This window comes from Pogoniulus pusillus, chromosome 2 (genome assembly GCF_015220805.1).
Source record: "Pogoniulus pusillus isolate bPogPus1 chromosome 2, bPogPus1.pri, whole genome shotgun sequence".
Taxonomy (NCBI): Eukaryota; Metazoa; Chordata; class Aves; order Piciformes; family Lybiidae; genus Pogoniulus; species Pogoniulus pusillus.
Window position 1 is genome coordinate 9013253 of NC_087265.1, and position 16014 is coordinate 9029266.

The following is a 16014-nucleotide window of genomic DNA, read 5'->3' on the forward strand; positions in this document are numbered from 1 at the left end:
CGGCGCGGGCCGGCGGCAGGGGCGCCTGGGCCCGGCGCCATCTTGGCGCCTTGGAGCCTCGCCTGTGCCACGGCGCGGCCTTGCCCCGACCCGCGCCCGCCTCAACATGGCTGAGGCAGCCTGGGGGCTGCTGAGGGAGAAAGGCATCCGCACAGTGTGCCTTCTGCGCCCTGCTGCGCGGGGCGGCAAGGACAGGATGGCCGCTGGTAACCCGGCACCAGGCCTCTGCTCTGGCAAAGCCACGGCTCTGACAGAGTGGGAAAAGGCTGCAGGATGGAAGTGTTCGGTGATAAATAGGTCCAAAAAATGGAGTCTGTGGCACGCACAAAGCCTCCAGGAGAGGTAAGCGGCCAGGGCACGTTCCGTGCTCCCTGCTGAGCCCGGCTGGGAGGGCAGGGCACAACCTCGGTGGAGGTGCAGGCAGCGAAGGCAGGCAAGCTGTTTGCTGGACAGTAACGAGAACAGGACCATTTCCTTCAAATGCTCTGTTGGGAGCGTTAGTTTTTGTCTTGTGAAAGCTTTTCTGAACTACCCTTAGAACTGTGGCTACCTGGGCGTCTGCTGCGGGGGCAGATACTGTCCAGCCTTTGAAGGCCAAAACCTTATGCAGTCTCTAAGCCTGAGAAACTTTTCATGGCTGCACTTGATGTAACTTAATTATTATAGGCACTGGATAACGGCAGCTGAAAAAAAACCAACCCCAAAACCTACAAAGCTGTAGCAAGAAGAGGCGTATCAGTGTTAACAGCCGTGCAGACAAGTGCTTTATCTATGGCTGCAGCATACATGAAGTGTGTCACAGTAACTGCTCAGTAGGTAAGCTATGCATGCATGCAGTGTGCTTTTGCAAGTCTCTTCCAGAAGTAACTGAGAACGCTATGGCTTTGTTCCTGAGATTGTAGTACTTTTTGTATTGTCATGGCATAAAACAAATTCAGTACCAAAGATTGGATGGTATTAAACTGCAATTTAAAAAGGCATCTCTCTTATGGATGTACATAGAGAGAAAGGGGGTTAGGTTGTAATGTGTGTTAGCATCTTAAGCTCTGTAAAGAATTTTGATTGCATCGCACTAGGTTTTGTGCAGCCGTAGTTTGCATTTATTGCATCTCCTTTGAAACACTTAAGTTTGAGGCTAAGCTGCATGAGAAGGGTAAGGGACACCATATGCTTTGGAAGCTGTTTTGCAAATGTGATTTTCAAAAATTTCTACAACACTGCAAGCAAGGAGGTAATTTTGCTCAAATACAAGAAATGATCTTGCTAACCACTGGACAGGTAACTTCTGTGAGCATGCACAATCTTTTACATCATCAGGAATTATTAACATTCTCAAATAATTAACTTTGAAAAGTATAATTCTGTGAGTGTAGCATCACAGAGTTGTTGTTGCACTTGCTTCTGCTGCTATATTTAAGAGTAAATGTCACTGTTCAGCATTATCCACAGCTGCACCAGTTTTAAAACATACAACTATCAGCAACATACAGACTTATGTATGTCCCTTGGTTTACAGCACTGCTCTTACCCAACATTCAGGTTTCTCTTCAGGAGTGCAGAAACAGCTCATTGCAGTTGCACGTATCTAGGGTTAACAACTAGGCTTCTATGCTTCCACTGGTAAAACACAAAACCAGCATCAGACACCAAAGCGCTCGTGCCCTGGACCAAATTTTTACGCTTAATTGTCTCTTAAGCAAGATTCCTTTTCAACCTGACAAAATTTTGACAAACTTCAAGCATCACGAACCATCAAGTAGTTATAAGCAGGATCAAAACGAAACTTTGCTAATAAGGGGCTGCCAGGCAGTCTGGTCTGAGCTTCCACCCTGCAAAGCTAAACACACAAGGTAGATGTGAACTAAAAGGAGGCTTATATAGGTTGTGTTAAAAATGTAACTGCACCTATCTTTAGCCAAGAGGAAACTTCATTTACACCAGACCCTGCATCTTTAGTTTTCAGATGTGAATAGTGACTGTGACCTCAGATTCCACAAGAGAACTTAAGTGACTTAATTGTCAGAATGTTTCGGACACTAGGCCCTTCTAAGGGTTCTGGTTTACACCACAGAACTACGGCTTCCAAAATGTAGCCACACTAACTTTGTGCACCTGAAGTTTACACTTGTCAGTATCAGTAGCCAAATACCCAAACCAAAACCACTTTGAATGTCAACAGGAACAGGATATTGAATAGAGGCAGCACATCAACCTTCCCAAGACTGAGCTGAATGAAATGTGTCCTTTCTCATCTGGAAAAAAAATAAAAGTCCCAGCTACAATAATTCTTCATGACGTGTAGCATGTAAGTGGTTTGATTAATTTTCTCTAAACTTCATGTAAACATTCTTTGCTTCAGGACTAGAGATAAGAAATTACAGCCCACACCATTTTTCTATGGAAAAAGATGTCATGGAGCTAAAGTAGGTATTTATAAAGGAAGTTAATTGCAATTTTGATTCTGTCAGGTATCCAAACACATTGGTACAAGATAATCTCAAAACAGATGTCAAATATGAAGTTTTAAGCCACAGATGAGTGTCATAGCATGAGAATATAACCACCTTGAGAGACAAGCAGTATGCATTACTAGACAGAAGTGTATTTGACTAGAGCAGGACAAAACAAACAAGTCTTAACTGTAAAACAATCTTGATTCATCAAGAATCAATGCATTCTTGTTGGGCTCTGACAAAACTAAACTCCCACCAACGTATTGCTGTCCACCTGCATTTTGAAACGTGTTCTGCAGAAAGCAGGTGAGACCACAGGATCAAGGATGGTTGCAGGTAGAAACACTTGAGTACTACAGTCTTCAGTACACCAGAGTGCTAGATGTCTTTCTCTGTAAGCATTCTGCTACTTTAGGTCATTTCCTGAACATGCACATGTGCATGAAAGAAAAGGATTTAAAATTCTAATAGGTTAACATTTGCCCAGGGAAGAGTCTCAAGTAAAATACAAGAAGCCTATTGTGGACACTTTACTTTATACCAAAGCAGTCACGCTGAAACCCATGAGGCTGTAGTTATGTAGCTGTGGGGAGGCTGAGAGTAGATTCTCAAGTGTGCTGTTATGATCCACCCAAATCCAGCCTCTAGGCTATGTTGTTTTGAATGTTCCCTCAGTAAGGTTGTTTCCTTAATTTTGAATTATCATTTTCACTGTAACACCATAAACACTGAATCTGTTCACAGTACAGGGATGCATTTTATGTGGTAATGTAACTGTGCTAACAGTTAAAATCAGGAAAAAGTAGCTCTTGGTGCAGTAGGTAAGAGCCAGATCTGTGTACTTTTCAGGTTATTCTGATGCTTTTTCCTCACATTAAAAGTTCTAAGACATCCTTGTGTTTGGATTGCTCATGTTCTTCATTTACCACTCTTACATTTTCTTCTCTTTGGTTATTATGGGGCAAATTTATTAAACAAAGCAAGTCAGAGAGTATCCTTTAGAAATGGTTCGGTTTGATAGTAGATTGAGTTCTCTAGGTCATTCACAAGAGATAGAAGCTCTCAGCAATTGCCTGCTTGGCTACAGCAATGAAAAAAATCTTGTCCTGGAATGTGTGGGCCATAGGAGGCAGCTGCCCCTCTGGGTTGTGACAGCTGTCATTACAGACTTTAATCTGCTGACTACTCTTATGGGATTAAACCCATAAACTTAAACCAGCACTGCAAATCAGCAAGAGGCAGTGACAGAACCTGCATGTCAGTCACATTATCTCCATGCTGTTTACAGGGGAGTATTGTAGCCTGCATAAGATAGTATCCTTACTATCTTCAGGTTTGGGTGCAGTGAGCTACAGCAATCCATTCCTGATCAAAAATATATCTCCCTGGTGGATATTCAGTCACGAAGTAGCACAACAATGCAAACACCAAGAAGCATCACTCTTTTAGGGAAGCAGACAGGGTTAAGAGTCATTTGGCAAAGGGCTTGAATCTTAACATTTTCCCCTGTTTTAGGGGAACATCCGAGTTTTAAGTTTGCCTTTAGTCACATAAGTACCTGTTGCTAAGCATTTTTCAGAATCAAGTCTGATGTACAAATTCATTAGACTACATTATTCTCTGAAAGATCAGTTTTGTTCCAAGTGTCTTAATTCATCAGATGAAGGGTTTGAAGCACTGAACATGTACAGGACTGTTCTTACCACTTCATGTGTGTGTTTGGTGAACCAGGAACAGGATTTTTTTTGTTTACAAGATGTAAATTAATGCTGCCTTACCTAAATTCTTTACTTTTTCTCTAAAATGCTATTAAACTGAACATTTACCTGGAGCATACACTTGCAGAGGTTACAGATGCATCCTTCAAAGTGACAGTAGTTGCTAGTCCATGCAGCAAAATCTCTGCCTGTGCCAAAAAGAACGAACAAGGAGCAGTCCCTTAGGGTGTCTGATTCAGTTATCTCTTTTTACTTATGTAGGGAAACATTTTAAAGTGATGAAGGGCAGGATAATGTAATGCTCCAAGACGAGTAATAGTGGTTGAGAAGTTCTAGTATTAAGTTTATTTATCACATTTGAAGGGCTCTAAACCATTAATACCTGTTCACCCAGGTTTCAGAAAACTCAGAAGTTTAAACAAGTGCACTGAAAGTTTGTGTTTGTAAACATTTATTTTTTTTTGAACTGAAAAAGGCTTGCATCAGCACACATTGTACAGCCTTGCAAATTACACAACTTGAAAAAAATGTTTCATTTATGTGCATTAAGTCTTTAATGTCCAGTGAGCATCTGCAAATGATGAAAACTTAAACCATTAAAAAGGTTTCCAGCACTTACCAAACACAATTACCTTAGTGTGAAAAGGAAAATAAAGAGATCCATACTGGTGGGAACACAATTAAAGTGCAAACATTTTGTCACTTGTGAAGATACACTTCAGTTTCTCCACATTTTTGCTAAAAAGAAATATTAAAATGTGATTCAGTGTAACCTATTCATATTCCCCTTTAAATAATTATTAAACTTGCTGGATCAGAAGCAAATCCTTCAAGAGTACAAACTATTTGTAATTCCTTTTCACATTGCTTGAATGAATCTCAAAAATAAATGACCATCTAAGGAGTTAGTTCCTACAATTATGGTCTGTTTTTTTTTTCCTTCTTAAAAAAACAACAAAACAAACCCAACAAAAAACCCTGAACAAACAAACAAACACCCAAAAAACCCCAAGCCAATCAACAATCCACAAAACGAAACAAAAACCAAAACAACAAGGGACAAAGAACAGGTTAACTTGAAAATCTGGAGTAGTTTTCTAGAAAATGAGTGTAATTAATTGAAAATGGTTCTCTTTTCCCCTCCACCAATCCTCAGGTTCCTGCCTTGGAATGGACAGCTGTGTGCTGGCTGTGAAAAGGGATTATAAAATACAAATCTGAATATGGTTCTTATGAACGTTTGCTGTACAATAGAACTTTGGATCTGATACAAGAATTCAAAAATATAAAACAAAACTACTATAAAAGTAGGGGGCATTTCAACAGCATTCCTTGTAGACAGATGCCTGTCTCAAAGATGATTCCTTGCTCTTGTCTGGGATAAACTCTATTTTTTTTTCTTCATCTGGCTAGATAACTGGGTTATTTACTCTTCAATGGCTAATGTCATGACAAAACATTCCCAGGAGGTTCTATGAAGAGAACAGAAACCTCATAACATCAAGCCAATCAAGGAGAGGACGACATGGAAGTAGTAAAGGCTGAGTGTCCACTGATGGAACTGCTACTGAGAACTAGCCCTTTCCAGAACGTGAAAGTCGTAGTGCTTCTTGCTTGTTCTCAGCCTGAACTTGTTCACTGAGGTACTGCTTTGTTTCTTCAATGCATTCTGAGCGGCTGACATTGTAGGGAACGTAGCTAGAACCGTGTACGTGGAAGCCAAGTCACTAGGTTTGGATGGCTCAGTGTTCACGCTACTGTCCCCACTGCCACAGTAACGGCGATGGTGCTGCTGCTGCGTTTGCAGACACTGCGAATCCCTCAGCCACCGAATCTTGGCACCAACTTTTAAAAGTTCTCCAAATAGTTTTTCTGCTTCCACACGAGTTATGCCTTCTGGCAGCTCAGTAATTTCTAGAACTTTTCCCACAACTGAAACAAGAAAAATTGAAACTAAGTTGGTCATTGCACTTAACAATACAGCAAATACAATGGAAAATGAGTCATTTCTTACTAGTCTCCAGCTGGCTGATACCAAATACACAGGCATTCAATTTTTCGTGGTCTAGAGAGCCTTTTGCTTTCACATGTAGCACTGCTTAGTTACAAGCATGCAAATAAAAGCTGAGAATATAAAGAGAGCCCTCAAAAGAGAGAGGGAAAAAAACTCAAACAAAATAACCCCTAATTTTGCAGCAGGTTTTAGAAGTTATTGTATCACCTCACTGGCTCTGCCTGTTAACTCCTCACACAGCACTGTGCTAAAAGCTAATTTGTCTTCGCTCAAATAATTCTACTCTGTAATTTGTTAGAAAAGCTGATTATCTGTAACTCTGCAGAGAGTTGATAGTAGGTAAGACTTGCAACAATATTTCTTTCCAGTAAAGATATGAAGATAGCTGATGTCAGGAGTTATTTGGATTACATCTTCACCAGCTTCAAGGAGCTAATCTGTAGATCTCCTAATATGTCCCTCAGAATTATGTGCTTATTTGTATTAGAAGGAAAAAAAAAAAATCACTTAACCAACAAAGCACAAACTAGGTTATGTTTTATATTTGATTCTCCATTTCATGCAAGTGAAAGGGTACATATATTTAATATAACAATATATAGTGTAACTGTATCATAGGCCTTACGTCCAGTAAACTGACCAAATTGCTTTTCCTTTTCAAGTGCTGATGTTCTCTGGTCTTTTCTCCAGCCTTCAAAATTACACTTCTCTAAAATGACACTTCTCTCTTTTAGCCCCCTTCCTCCCCTCTCTTCAGATCAAGCCCTTCTCTCCATCATTCTGTTCCCAGTGTTTGCCATGCCCACTTCTGTCTAATTACTCTCTTGGCCCTTTGCTCACTTGTGCTTTTCTTACTACATTCCCTGCCCATCACCGTAATTCATTTCTCAAGTGGACTGTGTCTATCAGCAATTCTCTACCTTGTTCTCCTGCACCAAGATCTGCTGAAGCAGCCTTCTTCGCTGGTTTCTTTCCCCTGTTTCCATGTTTGTTTCCAGGCTGACACTGGGAAGATGAACATAAATAACATACTTTGAAGACAATCCACCAGTTACCTTAAAATTTCTTGGTCAGCTCAGTGAAAAAACAGGGAAGAGGAATGTCTGGAAAACAACCTGAGCTACCATGATACAGAAAAGATTGTCATGTTCCATTTTAGTCTTGGAATTAGCAATCTTTTAGTCAGGGAGACTCAATCCTTGGCTTCAGAATAAAGGAAGAAAATGATGAAGAAAAAAATTAAAGGAAGAAAAAAAACAACCCAAACCCACCACTTTCCCCAGACAAATCTGTCACATCTGGCTGACCTTGGGTAGAACTGACCTAACAAGAACCACCTAAAAAACCCAACAAAGAACAATGGGAAGTATTCATACAGAATTAAGCTGTTAGTGGAAAGTAAGCACCTTCCATTCAGCTACTTTTATAATGCAGTAACATATTCCCCTGTTCATGGTGGTTGTAATGATAGTCCTGAGTTGGTTTATTTCAGTGTTGCCAGGACATTGTTCTCTTTAATACCTGTTGGCTTGTTACTTGTCCACGTAATAAAGGTGGTGGATTGTATTGCAGGGGTTGGCCAAGCAATGGATATCTGGCATCTCCTTAAAGAGAAAGGTAATTAGAAGGGTTTTTCTGTTATATGACTGTTCCTCCAAGTTCCATTTAGGATATATATCTTACACAGAAAGGAAGGCAGAATAGCTATGCATTTGGCTAGGCTAACAAAGCAAGATTTGGCACAGTTTTTCTTTACTGCAGTCTTATCTAAATCCTCTCATTTCACTATCTTAATATGGCCACAGCTCCTCAATGTACTAAATAATTTTCATGGTTATATCCCTAATTAGAGCCAGATGCATTATTGCATTTCTATTTGTTTCAAGGATCCAGAGAAACAATGGAATAGAAGATTTTAGCAATCACAGAAGCCAAAAATAAAGATGAGAAATACACTTTTCTACAGGCAACCTGGATTTTTCACAACAGCAATGAGAACTACTATGCAGCGGATAAGATAGACAGAAAAATAAGGGTTTCTTTGTCAATAAGGAAGACACAGAATTTTCTGTAAGCTTTTCTTTAGTGTAAATCTTTCTGTAAAGCAGATCTATTAACTCTGACTTTAGGAACTAAGCCCAGACAACTCTGCAAACTGACAAATGTGGATTTTTAATGTTACTGGTATCTCAGTGATCCCTATTTTTATTTTTCTGTTGACATGGCAGCAGAGGATTGAAATTCTTCTACAGAGATTTTTTTTCTGAGTGGATACCATCTGAAATACTAACTAGAGTAGCAACAGTAGTGGCTAGAGGCTTTAGTCCCATCTTGCCAGTTTTTCTACAAAGGAATGAAGAAATCCCCCTTAGGCAGCGGTTTGATTCAGCACAGAGCACAGCATCAGCTAATAAGCAATTCTGGCAGAACATTTACCTCAACACTGCATTTCTAGACCCTTTCCTCCAAAAGATAACATGCCAACCTTATGTATCAAGATCAGATAGTTACACATTTATCTTTGTAGCTCTAAAATTATACCCTTTGTGACAGTGCATGTCAAGTTCTTGATTTATGGTTAGAATGTGAAGCTTAACTATGTCAAATATTAGTATTTTCAATGCAGAAACAAGGAATTGCACACATGAGAAAGCTAGTGGGTTACAGAAGCTCTCACAATAATAAGATGATCAAAAGCTTTTGAGAATACAGGTGGCAGAGTCACTGCCAAGAGATGAAGTGAAATTCTACATGCTGCTTGAGTAACTTTGATGACCCTGCTTGAATAGCATTCTACTTAAGTGAGCCACTACTTGTCAAAAAATCCTCATGTGTCTTGTACTTTAAAACATTCAAATAGAAAAGATAACACACATTTTAGTTAATTAAAAATATACCTTGTCCTGGGACAAAAGGTCTAGAAAACTGAGACACAATAGAAAGAGGTGTTAATGTGGGATGGATGTTCTTCATGGTTGATAGCTGAGCTGGTGCTGGTGACTGGGTCGGTGAGGTGGTAGGGCTACCTACTTGAGGACTATGCTGCAACTGGAATAAACTAGAAATTAGTGATTTAAGAAGAGTCTAGTTAAACAAGCTAAACAACAGCTATAGCATTCAAAGACTTAAAATATCTATATTGAGTATTATTTACAAGATATTTTTATTTCCCAAAAAGGGTCTTTCATGAAAAGATGTAATTTAAGTCATCCTGAAGAACAAGCCAAAAGCTTCATACCTGTGCAGCACTGTCTAAAGTGCTAAGTTCTGTGGACTTTTGCCCCCTTTGATGATCACAGTAATATTTATTCTGTTTCCACTGTGGAGGTGAATGGTTCCGAGGCTGAGGGCTGTTGGGTATGTTTAGCTGCATCATTACTACTCCTCCACCTGGTGGTGGTGCTACTGCTACAAGACAAGTTCAGAGGATGCAGTTAGCTCATCATGCATTTGTCATTTTAGTACAACAGACATAAAGGGCAGGGGGGGAGAAGAGGGGAATAATAATAAATGTTTTGCTAAATAAGCTGCTGAATTTCAGAGAACTAAATAGAGCAGCATCTGCTGCATATTTGCCATATTAGGTAAATCTGTGATAGTTAGCTGGGACAGAGCTTCCTAGAATTACAGATTGCAGAACCACTGAAGTTCATTCTTGAGAGTGTTTTGGAAAAAAAATCATTTGTTGTAGGAGTAGCTGAAAGTATTAAACATTCACTGCAGTTACTGCCAGAGCAGTGTGCAGAAGAACATGTGATATTAAGCAAAAATATGCTTCATTTAAAAACAGAAGTTACTGAGTTAGAAATATGCACAGCAATAACAACACAGATTTTCTGAGGTGACAGCATACATCAGAAAGAGTGGGATCAACCTTTAGCCAGAGGCAAAGTCACCCCTTGTTTATAAGTTATAGCAATGTTCTTCTGGGCAGAGACTGCATTGACCCCCACATCCTGTACCATTTGGCTACTGTGCCAGCTATAGAAAAGCCAAAGTCAGGGAGAACAGCTGAACAGCCAATGCTGTTCTGTGAGGGTCTAGCATAAGGAATTGCAACAAAAGGCTTCCCTAGAGGGAAGCTGTCTTCCCCCTTTAACCTGGCTCTAATTGAGACAACGTCCTGTTTACATGCTCTACCCACAGTTTACAGCATTTCTCAGAAACCAGGATCAAAACACATAGTTTAAACATAATTTAATCATCCACCTTTGAAGGAGGAATCTGCAATCTTCTCATTTACTACCTACATCATAGCATCAGTTAGCAGCATCAGATACAGATTACAAAATGCATTTGTTTTCTGTCTTTTAAAATGGGCTATTGTTTTCACACCCCACGCTCCACAAAACGACTGGATAGGGCAGTTGAGGATAATGAACTCCTAATACTAAAACTATTAGTCTTTGTAAACAGCATTCTGCCATATTCACTACACTGATATTTATAAAAATCATGTGAAATGCCAGCAGCCTTTTCACATCTACACTTTAATGGCAAAAAGTTCTAACCACATGCTGCAAAATGGAAGCATCAGATATCTGGCCAAGTTTAGCAGAGGATATGGATTTCAGTCCCTGTGAGAGCCACACTATGAGTACTTCAATGTTACTGCACAGTAGAATAAAATGTAACTGTTTATGGCTATCTACAACACAAGCAGATCAATATATAACCCAAGAGTTTCCAAGTGGTAAAGCCATAAGCTTACATTATTATATGCACATTTCAGATATACCAGACAAGCTTCTGTATGTACATTACATTTTATGCAAGGTGACATTTTAATATTTTATGCATATAAATGACACTTATTTACATATTCTTTTATAACATTATAGTATTTTATTATGCAGCATCAGCACACTCTTTTGACTGATGCTTGTTCTGATGGAACTGAACACCCAGGAGAAGCAGGTTTGTCTTTCAAAAACATCTACAGCTCCATTCTGAAAGTGTCACCATCAGAAAAAAATAATTAAATTGCAATTTAAAAACTTTTTCTGTACATTCAGAAAAGCTTGTTCTTTCCAGCACTTCTAGTTCCACATCATTTCAACAAATGAAAGTACCGAAGTGGAATTCTCTTAAACAAGCACCCTGACAAAATGAAGTATCACAGAATATGTAGTTAGCTTGTAGACACCTTATTACCAGTCAAACCCATGAGAAGACAAATCCAGTCAAAAATCCTTGAAAGGCTTTCCAAGATCGCAGTCTGGTCCTCTCTAACTTCTTCAAAGGAAAAGAACCGCAACTCTGCTTACTTGTGTGTGTTTGTCCTCATTGTCCTTACCTCAGCAACCCTGACGCATCATCTCAGTACCACTAAGTGAAAAATATGCCTGCCTTTATTCAGTCTAAATCTGTTATTCTCTCTGCATGGAAAAGGACTCCCCTCCCCCAAGCCTCCTTAAACTACAGTTTAAGAGGGTTGAACCAGACCTTCAAAACGGCATAAAACTAGCACTTCCGAGACAGATAAGGAAGGTAGAACAAATAACTAAGGTGAGCCCAGTTTTAGAGATCCTGAAATGAGTCTTCCAGAATTAAAGTCAAACAAACACAAAGCAAAATGGAAACAAAGCCAAACCTGCCCATGAACTACAGCTAATCCAGCCATCTCGCCACATAACCGCACCTTAACTACTGACTAATAAACATGCTCCAAAAATACCTTACAATATAAATGTTTGTATGAAGCACCTCAGCACTAGTGGAATCTAGGTCATTGACCTGGAGTTGTGTTTAATCTGTTGCTTGCATGCAAAATACTGACACAGCAGTACAGGAGATTACTGTTTTTTGGCCAGCAAGCCTCTGCTGTATCAAATTCCCTCTTGGTAAAATAAAGACAGCACTGCTGTGATCACAGGATTGCTCTGGAACCCTTTGGACCAGTCCATCAATTTTATGGTAGCAAATTCAGAGTTCAAATGTTTGGATATTGACACTGAAAAACATTTCATGGGTAGGACAAGCTCTATGTCACCACTCTTTTCACATGTCATTTATACATCTTCTAAAAAGTGCCCTAGTATTTTGTAGATGAAAGCAATTCCAAACCTTAAGTGCTTATGCACTTAAGTGCAGAAGATGAGTGACACTTACCTGCTGAAGGCTGCCTCCAGGCTGCCCCAAGAAGTTTTCTATTGTTTCAATTAAGTTCAAAGTTATCATTAAAATAAGTTATAGCAATTCAAATGAAGAATCATGAAAAAAGCATTTTGAGATGGCACTCAAGTAGCAGTAAGCCACAAAACCAAGGTGACAAATTTATGACACATTTCTAGACAGAACGGCTTAGATGAAAAATGTACCTTTTATTGGCTGCATGATGGAAAGAGCAGTGGGTGAACTTTTACATGATGAGGGTGGAGACACTATGCTGTAGTGCACAATGGAAGCAGCCTGCTGTGGCTTTGACTTTGATGAAGGTGGCAATAATGTAGAAGGTGATGGCTTCTGACTTGAATGGTTGCTATAAACTATTAAAAAAAAGCAGTAAATAAGGCTGCTGTAAAAACAAAACCAAAACACCACATGCAGCTTCAGAGCACTTCAATTAGGTTTTTCAGTAGGTCAAAAAAGCTACCTCTTCTCTCTAACCAGAAGTCTTACAGTTTTCACCCTCTTCTCAGGAGCTTCCAAGTGCTACTCTTACTGCATTAAGTGAAATCTTCTTGAGTAGAAGAGACTGCTTCCAGAACCTACCTTGATGGTTCTATCAAATGTATACCAAATCTTAACATTTCCACTCCCATGTAGCTATTCAGGAACAGATGAAAGTCACTGCTGACATAGTTCTCGTGTCTGTCCCCACTCACAAGCAGGTGTGCAAGGTGTTACAATGCCCATTACTAAATTCTAAGAAAGTAACTTTAGATCTTTCAATGATAAACAAATAGAGATGTCAAGTTAACCTGCCTCAACACAACTTCAAAAGTGGAACACAGAAGGACATCTGCAAACTGTAAATCAAACCCTTAACAGCAAACATGCATTTAGCCAGCAGAGTAACAGCTAGGTGTTTTTGAAGACAAAATGTCATGCCCCCAACCTGCACACTGCTGTCCTTGAAGCTGCTGTGAGTTGCATGGTGATGATGTTCTAGGAAACTGTATCTGCTCTGATCCAGGAGGCTGCAAATATCCTACTGATGAACTGTAAAAACAATAATAAAAAAAGAACATGACTAACAGGCCCTTATGCTATGCTTCTTTCACTACAGTCACGCACTTGCTGTCTACACATCCTGCAAGTCACCGATCCTTTGTTATATTAAAGGTCAATAATATTCTGACCTGCCCCCGAATCTACTCACTCTTCAGGAGACTGATGTTTCACATCTCTTCTAGACAAAAACCATGCCCTGCATACATTAAGAAGCTGTACTCATTGACCTATTTTGATAAGCTATTTTTGCATCCATAGTGCTGTGTAGGCATAAAGGCATGTAGAATAATAAAATACCCCACATTTGCTGTCTTTCCCAGTTAACCTGAATTAGGTCTGAGTTTAACTATCACCACAGAACCTGCCATGAGACTTTCACATTCAGTCCCTCAGCTGGAGGCTGGCCCCATGCAGCCAAGCCAGCTCATTCAGCACAAGCAGCACACCTCTGATTCAGTGTGCAGTAACACAGCTTCAAGAGGTGAGTGTCTTTCCATGGCTTTACAAACAGGGTGTGGGAAAAAGATGATAAGGAGATAAACCACCTTTTCTCTGTTTGGAATGTGTAGGAAAAGGATACGTTTATTTATGCCAGGTATTTTTCAAGGCATTCAGAGGAAAAAAAACCCTAAACATATGAGTAACAGACACAGGCAAGTCAAACCACTAACTTCATACTGCCAGAGGTTGAACATCAGGTTGGTGGACCATAATCAGAATGGTGCTTATAGAATCCTGTCCTTCATCTCTCCATCCTTTGTCCAATAGTTCAGCTATATAGTTTTAATGTAAAGATTCCCTTCCATTAAAGCAGACAAACCTCAGTGAGAACTAAACCAGATGGGTTTCTATCTGCATGGGATGTGTGCTCTGACACAGCTTCTCATCTGTCTAGTGATTATAGTTTTCAGCAGGAACCTGCAGGTATGAAGCTATTCAGTTCCTGCAGAACAGTTTTCTGCTGGCCTTGTCGAAGTGCTGCAATAGAACTGTTTTGATAAAAGCAAGATGCTGTCATTAGTTGCTAGTCTGCCCTGAATTCCTGACAAATGTTTCCCTGTTCAAAAGAGAGATGCATTCTAAATGATGCAAAAGATCAAGCAACAAAAAACTTACTTTAAAAATGTCTTGGATTACATCTACCTATGACTTCACTGAACCTCAAATATAACTACAGATGAAAAGGATAAAAAGAACCTTCAGACACAAAGAAGAGGAATTTGTATTCTAGCAGATGCTACGCAGCAATGACACAAATGCTCTTTAAGCCTCTGCACTCACATTGCTGCTTGTTTGAAAGCTGCAACCAAGGTATTTAGAAATAATGCACATTTGTAACTTTAAACAGAAAAAAACTTGTAACAAGCATTAATCCTAATGAATTCTTTTAGGTATCTGCCTATCTGTTCTGTCACCAACCCTCAAACTGCACTGGGGACACAGCTGCATACACTGGGAGGTCAGCAAACATAGGCAAATTTGCAGTTGCCAAGGTAGGTTCACAAAACATTATTTAATCAAATGCAAGTAGGAAAAAGTTCCTACACTTGTTTCATAGCCAGATTTGTGCCAGCAGGCCTTGTTAGCCACGCAAGCTCGCTAAGCTAAGCTCCTTCCAGAGAAAGCTCCAAAAACAGAAGGAAGCTTGCCTTTTTGTGGGATTCAAGCACTATTCTCTACAGTTAAAGTAGTACCTTTGAGAAAACCAGTGGATGTGGATAGTCATCTTAAATGTCACTGCAAAAAGGCATTGCGACTGAAAACAATGGGCAAGAAAAGGAATGCAGGAGAGTTAAGATTTGGAAATGTAATAAAAGTATTGCAGAGAGTGATATGGAAACAATGTTTTCCAGTCTAGCAAGTATGTCCCAGTTAAAGCAGTACTGGTTGTTTTAGTTAGTTGCTTAAGAGCAAAAGCAGATACTAAGTTGTCTATAAACCTGCCTTTAAAATATATTATGTAGCAGATTCTGGTAGTTATTACAAGAAAACTAAGCCTGGCTGCTGAGAAATCAAATAACTCTGTTAAACTCACCTTAAATTATTCTGTTGGCCTGATGGAATGACACTGTAGTAAACTGGCATTCCTGTGGTGGGCAACCCTTGATTTGACTGGCTGGGAATAATAACAGGCTGTTGATATGTCTGCTGGGGCACTGCTTGGGAACCTTGAGGCACCGAAACCTAAAATGGAGAGCACATTAAGATTTACATCAGTGGACAATGTTTCCTTCTGCCTCTTGACCATCACCTATGTTGTTATAACAACTTAAAAAAAAACCCTAGAAGCTGAAAGATCTTCTGGAGTTCTCTAACTCCTGAAGACCTGTGATAATAGATGATGAAAGAAGAGTGCTTTATTTAAAAAAAACAAACACTTTTTATCCTCCCCTGAACTGGAAATGTTGGTTCTGAGGGACTCCATCAGTTGACAAAAGATTTTTTCCTCTACAATAGGAAGGAAGGTGGTAGGATGGGAAATCTTGGAACTTCCCCTCTCTCACTCTCTGAATCACAATTAACACAGCACTTGGCTTTCAACAGGACTAGAACTTGTACACCTGAGAAAGATTTTCTTTCTCTTTTCTTTGGTTGGTTGTTTTTCTGTTTGATTATTTGGGTTTCTTTGTGTTTTATTTTTACAGTTTCTGTC

General features: G+C 39.6%; 1 protein-coding gene across 9 annotated transcripts in view; it reads right to left on the reverse strand.

The window, feature by feature from the left end:
• Nucleotides 1–4487: 4487 nt before the first annotated feature.
• R3HDM1 (R3H domain containing 1) overlaps nt 4488–16014 on the reverse strand; it is a 54514-nt gene continuing 42987 nt past the window's right edge. For 7 of the 9 annotated variants that reach the window (XM_064155852.1, XM_064155816.1, XM_064155799.1 and 4 more), the window contains 8 exons: nt 15397–15545; nt 13246–13349; nt 12506–12673; nt 9424–9593; nt 9083–9233; nt 7707–7789; nt 7106–7190; nt 4488–6103 (listed from right to left, as the gene is read on the reverse strand). In XM_064155852.1, the coding sequence (XP_064011922.1) occupies nt 5736–6103; nt 7106–7190; nt 7707–7789; nt 9083–9233; nt 9424–9593; nt 12506–12673; nt 13246–13349; nt 15397–15545 (1278 nt within the window). In that variant the 3' untranslated portion in view covers nt 4488–5735. The remainder of the gene's footprint in view (nt 6104–7105; nt 7191–7706; nt 7790–9082; nt 9234–9423; nt 9594–12505; nt 12674–13245; nt 13350–15396; nt 15546–16014) is intronic. The other 2 variants (XM_064155843.1, XM_064155825.1) reach the window with 1 other exon arrangement.